General features: G+C 32.7%; 1 protein-coding gene across 2 annotated transcripts in view; it reads left to right on the top strand.

Annotated features, from left to right (window-relative positions):
- ODR4 (odr-4 GPCR localization factor homolog) overlaps window positions 1-19,304 on the top strand; it is a 38,106-nt gene that overhangs the window by 11,067 nt on the left and 7,735 nt on the right. The window contains exons 5-12 of one of the 2 annotated variants that reach the window (XR_011073647.1): window positions 589-695; window positions 1,736-1,772; window positions 2,685-2,825; window positions 3,833-3,928; window positions 4,770-4,838; window positions 8,316-8,444; window positions 9,154-9,243; window positions 16,565-16,750. Coding sequence is in view for 1 of the 2 variants with exons in the window: in XM_068541428.1 (XP_068397529.1) it covers window positions 589-695; window positions 1,736-1,772; window positions 2,685-2,825; window positions 3,833-3,928; window positions 4,770-4,838; window positions 8,316-8,444; window positions 9,154-9,242; window positions 16,563-16,750 (856 nt within the window). In the remaining variant the exon portion in view is untranslated. Of the gene's footprint in view, window positions 1-588; window positions 696-1,735; window positions 1,773-2,684; window positions 2,826-3,832; window positions 3,929-4,769; window positions 4,839-8,315; window positions 8,445-9,153; window positions 9,244-16,562; window positions 16,751-19,304 lie in introns of both variants that reach the window. The other variant, XM_068541428.1, reaches the window with a different exon arrangement.

The raw sequence follows: 19,304 nt of genomic DNA on the forward strand, positions 1-19,304 counted from the left end.
ATTAGGGAACTGATTGGGTTTCTCTGTGCACATTATTTTTAGAAAGCTTAGAGCCAAATTTATGAACCCTCTCCCCATATCAAGTATGCATTTTTATAATTCTTACATGTGGCATAGATTTTTGTCACTCTTTCTGATGTTTTTTCACTTAGAATTTATGTTATTACTATATTTTATGTGCCCTTATGTATTACCTTACATCTTTTGTGACATTTAAATAAGAAATGCCAAATGGGTGACACGCTCCATTTTTATAGGTTAAAAATCACTTGTCACTTCTCATTCTACTTAAAGTCTTTATTCTGTACTTCACTTAAATGTTAGTTGCCCCAAATCATGTTCAGTTGGTCATTAATGACAGTGAATTATATTTTTTTATTTAATACCTAATTTTTGTATATCCCTAAACATGGAATCTAAATGGTTAATAATCAGTTTCACTCTTTCTTTTGAGAAAAAGGAAATTTAATGATAGCATCGTGGAATTTTAAAGCTAGATGGGTGCTTAAGGATATTATAATTGTCTTTTTCTGCACTCTCTTTCTTATTTTATTTTGCATTCAGTTGATGTGTTTTCCTCTCTTTCAGCTAGTATTTGCTGTGGAAAAATCTATGAATAAAAAGAGACTGTGGAATTTCACAGACGAGGAGGTCTCAGAACGAGTGACACTTCACTTTTGCTCTTCTACAAAAAAGTATCTTTTATTTAGGTGTTTATGTTCTAAAGTATATGATACCAAAATAATGTCCCTGCAGGTTTTTTCCCCAAACATTTATTTAAGTCATCATTTAAAAAATAGGCTTAGTTTGTACGTTTTTCTGTAAATAACACATAATTCGGACTGCCAATAATTATGGTAAGAATGGTTGTTAATCATGTGTCAGGGTTGTAAAGCGTTTGAGAGAGGTGGCAAGGACTGGGCATTCTGAACTCTTTCCCAGCTCTCCACCCCTGTACATTAAAATACACTAGGGCCCCTACAGAAAGGTACAGCTTAGGCAAAGTAATGCTTTTATTTTGTTTACCTCCAGTTCCTATAGATAAAATGTTCAATGCAAAGCACAGGTGCACCGAGCTGGCAATTTTTATATCTTTGGCCAAGATCAAGTGACACTAAAAGCCAATTATAGGGCCTTCTTAGCTTCTTTCCTCTACATATTACCAGGGCAAGTACCTCCCAAGCGTGAGGCAGCCTCACCAAGGGAGTGAAGCAATGCAAGGGCCCAATAAATTAGGACCTGCAAAAAGGCAAAATTCAAAAAGGGATCATTCCTGTAGAAGGTGGGCTGTTAACTCCTTTGGTATTTAACTAGAAAGTTTCATGTACAGACCCTTTGACCCAATAAACATTCCCAGGCTTGACTTCATTCAAAACAGCACTCCTATTTGTTAAAAAGGGTCTGTATTTGAGGACAGTTTTGTAAGAGCTATCATTCTGTTCATTGTGATTATCAGGATTTATAAACAGTAGGAAATAGTTTAAAGTACCACAAGTATTATAGTCAGAGGAATTTATATATGTATAAGTATATGTATTTACACAAACATATACATGCATATATATGTGTATATACATATCTTTAAGTGTCATGCCGTGAAGTGGTATGATTTTGTAAAAACTCTTGGATGCGTATACTTTATTTTTATTTTTTGACGGTTTATTTTCTTTTGATTATCAAGAATTGCTTTCTTATTTTTTATTTTTTTGGTTATTTCTATCCTTAATTAATAAAGAATATTTTGTCGAACTTATGATATCCACAATCCAAAGGTAAGAAAAACTGCTCCTTAAAGATTTTTCTGTGTTGCAAACTATTTTTAAATAAAATTCAATTTTTAGTTTTAATAATTTTCAGTGCTATCTCTTCCTATTAATGTCCACAACCACCTGTAGTTTTTTATTTTGAAATATGATTAATTTCACTACAGACAAGGACAATTTATATTTTTTTTTTATTGTTAAAATATTTTTGTTAAGCTGTCCCTACCTTGTTTATGTGTCTGGTATTATATTTGAGAGGCTAGCAGTAAAAGTGTCTAGACTTGTGGGAGCCACAGTGCCCAGTAAACAAGCTGTCTGTACTCAGCAGAATCCAGACTAACATTTTGCCAAGGTGTCTAAAAAGCAATGTGAGGGACTTCCCTGGTGGTCCAGTGGTTAAGACTCTATGCTTCTACTGCAGGGCGGCACGGGTTTGATCCCTGGTCGGGGAACTAAGATCCCACAGGCCATGCAGTGTGGCCAAAAAAAAAAAAAAAAAAAAGAAGCAGTGTGAAAAAGTAATGCAGTATTCTCTTAGCAAGGATAGGACAGAAAGGAAAATGTCTGGCACTTAGTATTTGCTCAGTGATTATTTACTGTCCATCAGAAGCTTCAGAATTGACACTGTTGAAGCTACAGATGGGAACTACAGGACCAGAGGACTTGTCAGAATTTTAAGCAAGCCTTTCACTGGGCGAGGGAGTTGCCAGGATTGCCTGGGATATGCTGAAGAATACTGAACTTTTAATGCATGCTTTATTTTTATTTAGTTCTAACCTATTACCCTTTGATGAAGGAATTTGGCCAAATATATTAGATAACAGCTTGTATAAGTTACTGGGTTGTACATTTTATGATGTTTTATTGCTCCGTGTGTTTTACGTAAATCACATATTTTATGTTTTTCCCCCTTTGCTAAAGAGTTCTGCAAAACCAGCAGATTGGAAGTATCAAAATGGACTATCAGCTTCATGGCTTTCTTTAGAGTGTACAGTATATATTAATATTCATGTCCCACTGTCTACTACTTCTGTCAGCTATACTCTGGAGAAAAATACAAAGGTATCAGGGTAAAATGAATTTTCTTTAGTGATTGCTGAATAGATGATCTGCCTTTATTCTGGTTGTCTGTGCCATTCATTTTATAATCCTCAAAAATTGCATTCTAATTATAATAATATTGTTATGGGTAACTAATTTGTTGCTCTGCCCAGATTAAAAAATTAGAGGTGGGACATTGTTATCATACTAATGTATTTAGCATAATAAGTGCTCCATAAATATTTGTTAATTAACATGTAATTATGTACATTGTAAAATATAATTATGTAAGAAGATGTACTCTTTGGTCTTTTTGCTTTCTCTTCATCTTTAGTTTTTTAAAAAATTTATTTTATTGAAATATAGTTGATTTACAATGTTGTGTTAATTTCTACTGTACAGCAAAGTGATTCATATATTCTTTTTCATATTCTTTTCGATTATGGGTTATCATAGGATATTGAATATAGATTGAGAGTTTGGGATTAACATATGCAAACTGTTACATATAGGATGGATAAACAACAAGGTCCTACTGTATAGCACAGGGAACTATCTTCATCTTTAGTTTTGCTTTCCATCTTCCAGTTCTTTTTTGTATTTCTGTACCATTTTGTTCATAACTCATTTCTCTTCTTTTTTCCTATTGAAGGAGGTAAATGGAGCTTGCTTATTTTTTCTTCTTTAATACTGCTTTATATATTTGTTTGAGGCTCTTTCTCTTTTCTCACTTTTTTTAAGATAACAGGAATTATTGAATTTTATTTGACTGTGGTTATTAAGTCTCCTATGTCTGTGACATAAATGTTAGTTTGGGAAAAAGATTAGAAAAACTATTATTAAATATGGGTAAAGTGCCAAAGATTGGGGATACACTTTTTTGTTGTTTATGATATTGAATTTAAATGCCATATTGCTGATACTTAGGGATTTTTAATATTTCAGTATACTAGGTAGAAAAAAGTCGACTCGAGGGAGTTTGAGATGGCATTATATTTGAATGATATACATGTTGTGTTTCTTTTAAGAATGGACTTATACATTGGGCCAAGCAAATAGAAAATAGTATTTATTTGATTAATGGACAAGTTAAAGATGAAGATTGTGACCTATTAGAAGGACAGGTGAGTTAAGAGAAAATCATCTTTCTTATGAAATTATTTGTGCTTAAGGAAAAATAAAAGATGACTTATCTTTAGTTCTTTAGGCCTTGCCTTCATGAAAACAATTCATCTACTTTTTATTTCTAAGGTCTTTTAAACTAAAGCGCAAATGTTTTTCTCAGAAAATGATACGAGATTATTTCTTAAATCATAGGAATTTTGAAACCTAAAGGAGAGAGTGTCATCTAAATAACATCTAATTTCTACAGTGTAAACTGCTTGCTTAAAACTAAAGTCATGTTCTGCCCTAATAACAGTTTAAAAACTAAATTTGGCCATTTTATAAGAGGGGTCTATATGGGCTTCTAAAATATCTTTGATTTGAAGAGGAACTTTGGTGATCTCTCCCTTTAGAGCAGGGATCAGTGAACTTAATGTAAAAAACCAAACAGTAAATATTTTAGGCTTTGCAGGCCATGTGTTCTCTCTTACAACTATTCAGCTCTGCTGTTGTAGCATGAAAGCAGCCATAGACAATATGTAAATGACTGATCTTGGTTGTGTTCCAGTAAAGCCTTATTTACGAAGACTGGTGGCAGTCTGAATTTGACCCATAGGCCATAGTTTGCCGATCCTTGCTTTAGGGGAATAAAAGTAGGAGATTAATGGTTTTTAAGAGTGCACGTTAATTGATGTAGACTACACAAAGTTACACATCTATAGAAAAAGCTAAAATAAGACAAATAATAAGACCTGTTTTCCCTCTGAGTTACTTAGTGTATGTCGGATAGTCCCTAAATTGTCTTTTATGTTCCATTCCAACCTCAACAATCTAATTTTTTAAATTTTTGTGTTGTTTCAGAAAAAATCTTCTAGAGGAAATACTCAAGCAGCTAATCATTCTTTTGATGTCAGAGTGCTAACACAGTTGGTAAATATTTTAACATACTCCTTATCTAAAATTAAAATACAGTATTTCTTAGAATAAGCTTAATGAAATTGTTTCTGTTTTTATGGTTATTGTTAGAGAGTCAAAGAATTTTAGAGACGTAAAGGACTATAAAAAATGTTCAGTTCTAAGAAAGTTATTCCCAAGATACATTATTTTAATAAAATCTATTTGGGTCTATTGTCTCAAGCCTATTAAAATTTTAACATCAAGTAGATAGCAATTAGGAAAAAATGTATATATGTATACATACACATATATATGTACACACATATACATGTGTATGATATTTGGTGTTGTAAGTTTTATGAGCAAAGTTGCAATTCTTAACTTAAAAATAAGTGTGCACAGGTGTGCCAAGAGTTGTTATATACCTAATTTGAAGCAGGTTTATACCTCTGATTTGACAAAACCCACACAGTATTAGCAAGGTTTATGTTTTTATATGGTTGTTTTAAATTACACATCTCTTTTCAGGAATTTAAAGTTGCATAATTATTCCTAAAAGTATGCATACTTTTGATTTTAATCCTGCTGGAAATTATCCTAGAGGCCAGATAGGGTATAAAGAACATCCATGTTTTTAGAAAACTTTTCATTTCAATATACTGAAAATGTTGAAACAGGGAAATACTACCAGGACTTATATATTTTTTTAACTGAATAAAATAGACTCAAAAGCAGTTTGTCATATGAGGATGCTTTAATTTCTTCTTTTCCTTTTCTGTGTTTAGCAATAGAACATTACTAAATTGTTGTTGGACTTACGCCACTAAACATTTCTCAGTTTCTCTTCTCAGTATCTTAAAAGTACTTTCAGTCTTTAGTTTTCCTCCTCCTTTTTGATTTTAGAAGTGTTCTTTATTTTAAGGCTATTCTTCTACCTATACGCTTTTTACTAGTTATGCTTATGTGACCTCTCGGTTTATTAAACAATTCAGTTAAAATTATTTTAGTTATAAAATTGCAGTTAGAAGATGTGTAGAGGGTGGGAATATAGAGAGAAGAGTAGAAGATAATATCATGAGATAATTTATTATAATTAATAGTATATGGTATCATATATTTTTGTCAATAATTCCACTGGTCAGCCAGCTGGAAACTTTAAAATGACCAATATATAATAAGTAGTCAATAAGTATTTGATGCCACTTTCCTCCCAGTCACCCTTCATCAAGTCTTGTTGATTTTTTCTTTGCAGCATAGCTCCTCTTTTATTTTCCTTATAGTCCCAGTGCCATTAGCCTTACAACATAATTATTTTACCTAGTTTATCACAAGTAACTCTTAACTAGTTTCTCTCCATCTATTCATTCTTGTCCAAAGTGATTCATTCTCCGAAATCCTGATACCTTTGTTTGTATATCTCTTGGAATATCTTCCGTATTTCTGATCTATCCTGTATATTACCTCAGATTATCCTTTCTGAATCACAGTTTGCATTCATTCACTGTTCATTTACTTACTAGTTTTTTTTTTCAGTTAGTATTTATTAAGTGTATATAAGGGTTAGACACCGATTGTGTTACTTTCCTTGCTTAAAATTCCTTAATTGCTCTATATTGACTAGTTAGAAAAGTCTAATTCAAGGCTTTTCATGGCCTCAACATGCCTTTCCATTATTTTCTAACTTACTATTCTAGAGGTATGCTTTCTATGCCTTCAAAGTTCTGTGTGTTTCCCGAGCCGTCTGTCTTACCAGTGCCATTTTTTTCCCTTATCATCCAGACTGTCAAACTCCTATTCTATACATGAAGATCTAGCCCAAATGTTACCATTTCGGTAAGGTTTCATTTGGTCGCCATAACCAGAGGGGTCTTTCCTTTTCCAAAATATCATGTCAGCATCACAGAAGTTCCTCCACTTATGAATAGGTTAGATTCCCAAAGTGTAGCTAGTTTGTTCCTAAGTCCAAAGAAACCAAGGCGAGTTGACCTGTATAGAGCCCAGATACATTTCCACTGAAAAGGAGTGAAGCAGTCCTTTTATTCTTTAAAAGGTCCTCTCCTTGGTATGTGTGTGTGTGTGTGTGTGTGTGTGTGTAGTCTTTTATATATATAGTCTAGTCCATTTGGAAAATAATGTTCTAATTTATGCATATATAATATATATGCTGTAAATGTGTTATATAATATGTATTGTAAATTAGATATTAAGTATGTAAAATAGAGCATTATTTTTCTATAGTAAAGTTCTGTTGAGTGGATGAGGGAAGCCCATTACTCCTCCTCTGCTCCACTTATTGATATATCAGTGATCTCCACAAGTATCATAAGAAGCTTATTCCAAATAGAGTATCAGCATCGTCACCCTTTTGCTTGGTTTGATGATTGACATTTCTGCATGGACCTGGAATCTTCTGGACTATTTATTTGGTCTGTGACAAATTTTTTACCAAGACCTTGACTGTGTTTAAGTTTAAATTCTTAAAAAAAATTTAGCCTTTGCCTGAATTACATTAGACGTTGACTATTCATGCTCTTTCAGTGGCTACATATTCAAGTCTTTTGATTTCTTCACCATTTGTCCTCATCACTTCCTGACTCTTTCTTACTGCCTAGGCACATGGTTAGTTAGCACTGGTCACGAGTTGTATGATTTGTTTCTGTTCTTCAGAATTGACCCTATTGTTGAATATTTATTTCAGGTACACTTAGAACATATATTTTTACCATGTCTGTTTTTTTTTTAATCATAATTTTTGGTTCCAGTGTGATTTTATGGGCCTCTAGTAGTACTTTCAAAGTTTCGATCCTCTCCTTGTTTTGGCACTTATTGAAATGATAAGGTTAAAAATGTCTGTGAAAAAGCTCAAAACCATGCATAAACTAACCCTACTTAGATTAAATAAGAATGGGTCTGTGAGGTGAAAATGACAATCACTGGTATCATTTTCTGGTGACAGGCATAGTTGACTTGCTTTTTTTCTGCTGTGAAGCCTATAACATTACCTTCAGTCTATAAAAGTTATGAGTTAAAAATGTATAAATAAATGAGTGTCTATATGTTGCTTGTAATTTTATCATATTTATCACATCCTGCTTTGTATTCCAGTTATTTTTGTGCAGATCTTGCATAGTGTACCTTCTCTTACTAGATCATATCTTCTTTTTACATCTTTTCATCTTAATAGTACTTATCTGCGTAATCTGCAAATAATGTATGTTTAATGAACGTATTGAATGAATATTGGTACTTTACATGGTTATATTAGTAAGAAAAAAATTAGATGTAGTGTATTTAATTTCAGAGTATGTTCAAAATACTCAGAAAATAACATGTAACTTATAAGGAGAAATATGAAGGCCTTTTAAAAATTTATGGGGAATATTTTCAGACACCTGGTCCAGTTAAAAATTCCTTCTTGCTTTATGAAATGACTCACATATATAATGTTTAAATGTTTCACATAATTAATAGTCATTGGCTATTAGAATCTAAACAGATTTTGTCTTTCAGCTTCTGAATTCAGACCACAGATCCACAGCCACAGTCCAGATCTGCAGTGGCTCTGTAAACCTTAAGGGTGCTGTGAAATGCAGAGCTTATATTCATAGCAATAAACCCAAGGTTAAAGATGCTGTACAGGTAAAAAAAAAAAAAAAAAAAAAAAGGAATAACTGGTATATGAAAAACTGAAGCATGTTAACATAATTATTCAAAAATCTTAAAATTTTACCTTTTTTCAATCTCAAATTTCATAATTATTCATTTGATTTTAACTGATAAGAGTCCAGTCTGTTGGGCAGTCCAAATATACCGGTAATTGGTCCCAAGATTTTCATATGTAGAATGTCTATTTTTATACCTTTTTGAAGTGATTATACAAGTGTATTAAGTGTTCCACAGTTGTAACATATTAGAATATTTGAAATCATTTCTTCTGAGGGAAATTGAACTTTTTAAATAACAGGAAAAGTATACCTACAAAGAATTACTAGGTATTGTTCTATAATCAATATAATTTAGAAATTTAAAAAATGATGACTGGCACTTTTGTCATAGTTATGCATTTTCTAATTTGGACCACTAGCATTATTTGTTCAGATGCAAAATTTTGTTCATTTATTTGGTTTAAATTTACTGTTTAGATGAAGTCTGGGTAAATTTGCTGTTACACTGTTAATGTATAGATAAGCCTGTTACATAAATGGACAAATGGAATGACGTACTAGTTATTTTAGTGGACATGATTATACAGGGAAGTCATTTATGTGGGGGGTTTTGGTAATAAAATAATGCAAATTTAAAGAAATGGATTTTATTTCTTATTGTGGTTTGTTTTGGTTTTCCATAGGCCATGAAAAGAGATATATTGAATACAGTTGCTGATCGTTGTGAAATACTATTTGAGGATCTGCTTTTGAATGAAATTCCAGAAAAAAAAGTTATGAGTATAATATTTAGTACTTTTTTTGCATGTGTTCAATTAATATATTAGGATGTCAAGATATAATAGATAATATCATCTTTTTAACTGCATATATCTTTTTTAAAACAATATGTCATCATTTACTTTTCTTATTGAATGAAAATTTTCAGTTGCCACCTAAAAAAAAGTTTTTGAACACATTGTAATAGTAAATCTGTCAACATTTAATAATTTGAGGGAGGTTTTAAAAAGAAAAATTTTGTGTGAATTTTTGACAGAATAGATAAGCTGTGTTACCTTTTTTTTTTTTTTTTTTTAGTTATTTCTGAGATATACATTTTAAAGAAATAACTAGAATTATGACTTATAAATTATACCGGAACATATAAGATTTTTAGAAATTTCATGTAATGTCTGAAACATTTATATTAACATATTTCCATACAAGTAACCCAAAGAAAGTGTAGTATTAGTTTTTTTGTTTGTTTGGTTGGTTGGTTTTTTATATTGCAGGTTCTTATTAGTCATCAATTTTATACACATCAGTGTATACATGTCAATCTCAATTGCCCAGTTCAGTACACCACCATCCCCACCCCGCCGCGGTTTTCCCCCCTTGGTGTCCGTACGTTTGTTCTCTACATCTGTGTCTCAACTTCTGCCCTGCAAACCGGTTCATCTGTACCATTTTTCTAAGTTCCACATTCATGCGTTAATATATGATATTTCTTTTTCTCTTTCTGACTTACTTCACTCTGTATGACAGTCTCTAGATCCATCCGCGTCTCAACAAATGACTCAGTTTCGTTCCTTTTTATGGCTGAGTAATATTCCATTGTATATATGTACCACAACTTCTTTATCCATTCGTCTTGTCGATGGGCATTTAGGTTGCTTCCATGACATGGCTATTGTAAATAGTGCTGCAGTGAACATTGGGGTGCATGTGTCTTTTGAATTATGGTTTTCTCTGGGTATATGCCCAGTAGTGGGATTGCTGGATCATATGGTAATTCTATTTTTAGTTTTTTAAGGAACCTCCATACTGTTCTCCATAGTGGCTGTATCAATTTACATTCCCACCAACAGTGCAAGAGGGTTCCCTTTTCTCCACACCCTCTCCAGCATTTGTTGTTTGTAGATTTTCTGATGATGCCCATTCTAACTGGTGTGAGGTGATACCTCATTGTACTTTTGATTTGCATTTCTCTAATAATTAGTGATGTTGAGCAGCTTTTCATGTGCTTCTTGGCCATCTGTATGTCTTCTTTGGAGAAATGTCTATTTAGGTCTTCTGCCCATTTTTGGATTGGGTTATTTGTTTCTTTAATATTGAGCTGCATGAGCTGTTTATATATTTTGGAGATTAATCCTTTGCCCATTGATTCGTTTGCGAATATTTTCTCCCATTCTGAGGGTTGTCCTTTTCGTCTTGTTTATGGTTTCCTTTGCTGTGCAAAAGCTTTTAAGTTTCATTAGGTCCCATTTGTTTATTTTTGTTTTTATTTCCATTACTCCAGGAGGTGGATCAAAAAAGATCTTGCTGTGATTTATGTCAAAGAGTGTTCTTCCTATGTTTTCCTCTAAGAGTTTTATAGTGTCCAGTCTTACATTTAGGTCTCGAATCCATTTTGAGTTTATTTTTGTGTATGGTGTTAGGGAGTGTTCTAATTTCATTCTTTTACGTGTAGCTGTCCCGTTTTCCCAGCACCACTTATTGAAGAGACTGTCTGTGTTACCATTTTAAAGCCATTAATTTATTAGTGTTGACCATTATATATAATAGAGTCTTTAATAGGTGTATATGCAATTGATCTTTCTTTTTCTTTCCAATTTTTTTTTTTGTGTGTGTACTAGTTTATATACTTCTCATCTATTCTCTAACAGACTTTACTAGATTTAAAAAAGGCTGAGTCATGGTGTCTTAACCTTTTATAACTATTCCATCTTTTGAGAAACATGAACAATTTATACCTTTTCAGTAATTTGTATTAGAAAAATTTTTTTTTACTCAAAAAGAAAATTATAATATTGAGTATGCTTTTTTTTTAAATTTGTTTTTATTTATTTATTTGTTTATTTATTTTTGGCTGTGTTGGGTCTTCGTTTCTGTGTGAGGGCTTTCTCTAGTTGTGGCAAGCGGGGCCCACTCTTCATCGCGGTGCGCGGGCCTCTCACTATCGTGGCCTCTCTTGTTGCGGAGCACAGGCTTCAGACGCGCAGGCTCAGTAGTTGTGGCTCACGGGCCCATTTGCTCCGTGGCATGTGGGATCTTCCCAGACCAGGGCTCGAACCCATGTCCCCTCTGTTGGCAGGCAGACTCTCAACCACTGCGCCACCAGGGAAGCCCTGAGTATGCTTTTTGAAGCTACACGTTTATCTGCCTTTCTACTATTCAGGTGGATTTGCAATTCACGGTTGAATATGTACTAATTGAAACATACATATTAGCTTGTTAAGGGAATATGTTTATTTTTATAGGAGAAAAGCATAGCTCCTGTGTATAACTAACTTCTTTTAGTTATAATAGCCAGTATATCAGGTTTGGTGGACTGATTATAATCTTTTTTCTATTCCTAGTATGATAGATACCTGGAATTTCCAGATTTAACATCTGTCTTTCATGTACTTCACAAATAACCCTGAAGTTATTATTAGTGGAATAACCCATCCACTAATAATGTATAGTTTTGCTGAGACATGAATTTGAATTTTACATGCAGCAATTGGGTTGAGAGTTTTGTTTTGGGAAGTATGTAAAACCTGGTCACTTAGTCACCCAATTAGTCTAGCAGTCTCATCTCTGTGGCTTTGTTTTTGCTACTTGACTTTGTGTGTGTGATAACTCATGGTATTAAGCACTACTTCACTTTCTGAGTAACAGTATGTGTTACAACTGAACTGTGAATTTGAGGATTTTCTGGGACATGGGGATATATCCACCAATAATGCCAAAGATCTGCCTTATCACACACAATAGTTAAATATTCCTTTCCATTACAAATGCTTCATAAAAAGGGTATCAGATGACTGCTCTAGTATTCTATTAAGTGAGTTAGTATTTTGAAATTTTTGCTGATGTCCAATCAGTAAAATTAATTACTTCTAATAGCAGTTGTTTATACATTAAATTTGATATATTAGAAGTTAATGTTATCATCCAATCTTACATTTTTACAAAATGAAAGAATATTTTCACTGATAATTGAGTAGCCTTTGAGCTTGTGGGAAGAGAGAATAGGCAGTGTAGTTTGGTGGAAAGAGCAAAGACTGAAGTTCTTGGGTTCTGTGTCTACTCTAACACTACTGGAGTGACTTCAGGCGAATAATTTAGCCTGTCTAAGCATCCACTGTCTTATGTGAAAAACAGGGATTATAGTAGCTATTTTTCGAGCCTGTGAGATGAAAGAAGATGATGTTTTTAAAGTCCCTAATACAGGTTGGTAGGCCCAAGCCCTCATCAAGTAGTAGTGACTATTAAGTTGGAGGTACTGAAGGAAGAGAATTATTTAATGATGGTTGTATTTAAACTTTCTTAACTTTAAGTTTTGTGCAGTGTAGCCTTATATTTCAAAAATGAACCAAGTATAAGTATACATTTTTTGAACTGTAGTAAGAGGATAATTATTCCAGCAACATGTTAGTAGATTTTAAGATATCAAGATAAAAAAATATATTGCAAGTATAATAATACGAACATGTAAATTTTGAAGTTGAGTATATATACACCCAATTGTTAGATCTTAAATTTAGTCCTCATTTTACTTAGCTTATCTTTCTTTTTTTTTTAAAGGAAGAAATGACTGTCTTTATTCTCAGGTGACATGATTGTGTACACACAAAATCCAAAAGAATCTTTAAAAATAAAACTACTAGGACTAATAAGTGAATTTACCAAGGTCCCAGAATATAAGGTCAATATATATAACTCAATTATATTTCTCTATAGTAAGAAAAAACTGGAATTTTTTTAAAAATTAAATACCATTTATAATAGCATTCAAATAACCATAAAATACTTAGAGATAAATCTAACAAAATATATATAAGATCTATGTACTGAAAACTACAAAACACTGCCAAGACAAATTAGAAAAGACCTAATAATTGGAGAAAGATGCCATGCTCATGGATTGGAAGACTCAATGTTATTAAGACGTCAACTTTTTCCTAATTGATCTATAGATTTAACATAATGCAGGTCAAAATCCCAGCAGGACATTTTTTTTTTTTTATTCCCTATTCATCATTTTACTGGAAGTCCTTGGTAGTGCAATAAGGAAGCAAAATATATACAGATAGGGAAGGAAAAAATAAAACTTTTCAGATAACATGATTGTCTATCTAGAAAAGTCACAAAAAGGATACGAAAAACTCTTTAACTAGTAAGTGATCTAGCAAGTTCACAGCGTACAAGGTAATTTATAAAAGTCAGTGTTTTCCTATATATGGAAATGAACAATTGGAATTTGCAATGAATAAATAACATATACAATACAATAGGGCCCCGAAAATGAAACACTTATGTATAAATCTAATAAATATACATAGAAACTGTATATGGAAAACTATAAAACTCTGATGTAAGAAATCAAAGATCTAAATGAATGGATAGATAGTTCTTGTTCATGGATTGAGAGACTCAATATAGTTAAGATGTCAATTCTTTCCTACTTGATCATAGATTCAATGAAATTCCTATCGAAATCTCAGCAAGTTACTTTATGGATATCAACTAAATGATTCTAAAGTTTGTATGAAGGGGCACAAGACCTAGAATAGCTAACACAGTATTATTATTTTTTTTTTAATTTTTGAATTTTATTTTATTTATGTTTTCATACAGCAGGTTCTTATTAGTTATCTATTTTGTACATATTAATGTGTATATGTCAATCCCAATCTCCCAATTCATCCCACCACCACCACCCCTCCCCCGCCACTTCCCCCCTTGGTGTCCATACGTTTGTTCTCTACATCTGTGTCTCAATTTCTGCCCTGCAAACCAGTTCATCTGTACCATTTTTCTAGGTTCCACATATATGCATTAATATACGATATTTGTTTTGCTTATGCTTCTTATATACTGGTAAAATCTTGTGGGTTTGTAATATGGTAAAATCTAGAATGTATGCCATGAAATTAACCTGAACTAGAATATTTTTTGCATGCGTAAGGAAGTCTGCAAAGGGCATATTAACATTACATTCTTAATCTTTAAAGTAAACATAGTTTTTTAATTCTGGCTATCCAGACGGAAGAACTTAATACTTCAGGTGACAGTAAAAAAATAAATAAATAAATAAAATAAGAACTCCAGTCAGTCCTTTTACTTATTCTGGTCTTCCCCTTTTCTTTCCCTTAACAAGTATTCCAGACTTTCTTCATTATTCTCTGTCAGCCTGCATTCAGTCCTGCCCAACTTACTCTCAGTAGATGACATACTCATTGTGAAAACTGAGGTCATCAGCTATGAACTCTCTTACCTTCTTCCATCCCTACATCCACATCCATCCATACTGCCTGTCCTCTCAGAACATTTATATTCCTCTTTGCCTGTAGTCATCGTTCCACTATCTGGATCGCACTTCTCATCCCTTCATGCAAATGTCTGTTTATCTTTCAAGAGTCAGCTCAGATATTGCCTATTCTACAAAATTTTCTATAATATTCCAGTATGAGTTAGGATTCTATACTTAACCAGCAAAATCTCAATTCTTATCATATTGGCTTAACTTTAAATTTTTTTCTCTGTTTTGAACTTATTTAAATAATTTTGAACTAAATACTCTGCTATGGGAATACGCCTAAAGGATTGTTTTTTTGAGTACTTTTTAAGATGTATGGTTTTTTTTTAAAGCTTTCCTCTCCCATTTTAAATCTCAGACCAGCTAGAAAACTTGGTCTTATTTAGATAATAAATGTTTAATTCAACTTTAACTTGAAAATTGTAAGCACTTTTTTTTTAATGAGTAATATAAGTTCATTGCAACCAATTCTTTAACATTTGATTTTATAAGCAAGCATATTTGTCTCTTTTTCAGGCAAACCTAGAATTAATGCAGTTTGAAATTGTTTTAAAATTTTGCATGCCAGTTACACTTAGGCCACCTTTGAAAGTTTTGAACTTAACCTGTTTTAAGAAACTATGGCCCAAAATAAAATACTATATTCCCAATATCAATGTGTGGACAGTTTACATGCTATAAGACAAATTGCAGTAATATAATTTTACAGCTAGGAGGCAGTCTGGTCAAAGAGTAAAATTCTCCCAGTTCTCATTTGAAAACAATATATTAAGCAGGATCTGGCAGGACTACATATTTAAGTCACGACATTTCCTATGACACTTAAGGCATTCTTCATTGTCATCTGTTTGTAGTTATGTAAAGCTACCACTTGTTTCTTGTCAAGGAAAGGTAGGTTACTGTTAAAGTGAGCCCTGGTTTTCTAATTGGTCTGTACATTGGTAGCTTTTGAAATCATATCCATTGCTGAAAAAAGTCATTCTTTACACAAAATCTCTATCTTGTTACTTGCATCAGAGTCATGGTTTTGAGCCAAACAATAGTTATGTGTTTATGTTAGAAATTGAGCGAAATGTGTGTGTTGAAAGAAGAATGAAATATTCATTATTTACTTAGGTCCAGATTATTTTTTCTAAAAATGACTTAAGGCTATTTACAAAAAAGCATTACAAGTTAAGAAGGTAAAGTAAGTATTAATAATGAGAACGAGGCAAAGGGAAAATGAAAAAGAAAGCAAGATGGAGTTGGTGGTGAGGTTAGTACAGAAAATGTGTATCTTAATGTCCTACACATGCTTGATTAGGGGCCTACATCATGTAAGATGAAGTCAGTGGTGAGATTAGTACAGAAATGAATGCTATCACAACCTATACACTTGATGTAGGTGAGCCACTAATTTGGCTCTGTAAACTTGCATGAAAAAGGGAAAAATTGTACAGAAAATTCAGTACTTGTAAGGTTAAAACAAACAAGAAAAACAACTTCTGAGACCAGGGGCAAAATTATCTCCTAGGTATTCCTTCATAGGACAGTGGATAATATAAGAATGTATAATCAACAATGTCTTCACATTGAAGGCAGAGGTGAGTTTATATTTCATGGGAGTATCATTTATGTCCCTTGCAGAGGCCTTAGGTATTGAGTTAAAGAATTCAGTAAGCAATTTTGTGCGAGATAAATTAGAAAATGAAAAGACCTTTTAAGGTTTTATTTCTTTTGGCATATGCTTTCATATACTTACACAGTATTTATCACTGATACCAGTGACAGACCTGTCTAAATATTGATACTGTTTCTTCTCCTTTTAGATTCTGAAAAAGAGTTCCACATCCTCCCTCACCGAGTTTTTGTCCCCATTCCGGGATCCACTGTAATGTTATGTGATTATAAATTTGGTGATGAGTCAGCTGAAGAAATAAGAGACCATTTTATAGAGATGTTAGATCATATGATTCAAATAGAAGATTTGGAAATTGCAGAGGAAATAAACACAGGTAATTATATGAGGTTATTTAAGAACCAGATTAGACTATAGCTGAGGTTACCTATGGGACATCTAGTTTAAGTATCATGTCTTTAGATTTCCTTAAAGCTAGTTCTGTTTGATACTTTCGAGGCATTTAAAAATGTGTCTTTTTTTCTACACAGTATATAAACATGCAGTGTTTTCCTGGAAAATTGTATCAAAATTTAAGATACTTTAGATTTTTCTAAGCCTAGCAAGTAGATCTTCATAAAACAAGTTCAGTCTTAAACAGGTAGAAATATATAGCTTTAAGGGATTTCTTTTGTTATAAGAGAAGTTTTCTCAAAATCTGTTATTTTAATTATTTGGTTAAGCATCAAGTTGCAGAAGTTTTTTTAAACACTCTATTAAACATCTCCATACTATTTGCTGTTATTTTCCTATCCCCTTCATTATAATTGGGATACTAAGCTAAAATGGGCAGTTCCAAAAATTAGATCAAGATTATTTTTACAGAGCATAGATTTGCCATACTATGTAATTGTGTAACACATATTCTTCCCCTAACCATTATTTTCATATTTCATCTTACATTTTAAAAGGTTTTTTTTTGTTTTGCTTTGCTTTGCTTTGTTTTTGTTTCTAGTGAGAGTAGGATATGAAAGCATGTCTATAAATGTGTATGGCAGTCTTCCTGAAACATTTTAAAAATATGTGGTAAAGGTAGTTATTTGCAAGTATCCATAAATATTGAGTATCTAGCCATTTATCAGTCTTGAAATTTCTGATATCATAGTAGAAAGTCTTTAGGTTACTTCTGAATATAAATGTTTATGAAATTTGAATATAACCATTTTTAAGTCTTTTTTCTAATTCTGATTTCTTAGTTATTCTTCTGTTGCTTAACTAATTCGTATTCCCCACAAGAGTAGAGTGATTGAGTCCTGTTGTTTCTATGGTGAATCAAGTAAGTATTTGGTTGGTGAATTTCAAATCTGTCAGTAAAGCCTCAGGTTAGTTGGAGATCACCAGGTTTGTGTTTTCAACAACTCCAAGTTCATATTAATCATGTGAAATAGTAAGTTTGTTTTAAAGGGGAAAAAAAAAACCCTCGAAATTGCTCAGTAAAAGATGTTAAAGCTGCAGCTATGTTTCAGTCCTCTGAAAACTAATATTTTTAAAGGTATAGCTATAGCATATTCTCTAAGTGATAGATTTTGGAGTAGACTGGTAGAAATGTTTGCTACTTTGTGAAATATGTTTTTCCAGATTAGCGACTATGCTATTTCTGCCAACCAATCTTAGAGTCATGAGGCCAGAGATTTTTGTTTGCTTTTGTTTACTTCTGTCACTAGTGCCTAACAGTAGTTCTTGACCAACTCTATTGTTGATAACTTGAATTAGTTTTATGTGGGATCATAAGAGTTGACCTGGTTCATCCTCTTTCATATAATACTGAAATCTATGGGTATTTAGACTTTTTTCTTCCTTATTCTGAATTCCAGTCTGCCTTCCTGAAACCTCTACTTTTTCAGTAATCTGGAGCAATTAAACATGAGTACAGTTGACACTTGAACAGTACAGGAGCTAGGGGCACTGACTTCCATGTGGTCGAAAATTCATGTATAGTTTTGCAGTAGGCCCTCCATATCCGCAGTTCTACATCCACAGATTCAGCCAACCGAGGATTGTGTAGTACTGTAGTATGTATTTATTGAAAAAAATCCAAGTATAAGTAGACCTGTGCATTTCAAACCCATGTTGTTCAAGTGTCAACTGTACTGCTTCTTTATTGAGGCCTTGCTGTAAGTTTAAACTGAGGGCAGTTGTCATGTTCTAAATATTTCAAAGCCAAATACTCCCATATACCTTTAACTGTTCTCATTATTACTGTTTCTAGACCTCATTTTTCCTTACCACCTTGTTTACCTTCCTTTAGGTTAGGAATTTTTAACCTGTGGTGTCCAAAATTTTTGGGTCATAGTTGGCTATCAGGAGATCCCTAAATCGCTTGAACATAATTGTATAATTTTTTTCTGGGGGAAAGATCTATAGCTTTCAAAGGGTTGGTGACCTAAGAAGGATTAAAAACTGCTTTTTAAAATATCAGTATAGTCTGGCTTGCCTTTCTTGAAATATGTTACCCTGAATTGAACCTAATACTCTAATAATATTAGCTATTGTTTTTATCGAACCTGCTATGTGCCGGGCACCGTTTTAAGAGCCTTACAAATGCTAAATCATTTAGTTCTTATAAGAACCCTATAATGATTATTATACTATTGTTAGCTCAGTTTTCCCAATAAGAGAATTGAGGCTCAGAAGGTCAAGTAATTTTTTCAGGGTTACATAGCTAATAAATGGTGGAGCTGGAATTTAAACTTAGGCAGTTTGGTTTTAGAGTCTGTGCTTTTTTTCTGACAGTTTTGTTTTACTGCCTTTCTGTGGCACTTAACCAGGTCAGACTATAGGGTTATTACTTTCAATGATCTAGGTACTTATTTTAGCCTAGCCCTCTTAATTCCATCATTTAAAACAATTTTTTTAACTTAAATAAATGATGTTACATCATCCTCATTTAA

Source organism: Eschrichtius robustus, chromosome 3 (assembly GCF_028021215.1).
Source record: "Eschrichtius robustus isolate mEscRob2 chromosome 3, mEscRob2.pri, whole genome shotgun sequence".
NCBI classification, from domain to species: Eukaryota; Metazoa; Chordata; class Mammalia; order Artiodactyla; family Eschrichtiidae; genus Eschrichtius; species Eschrichtius robustus.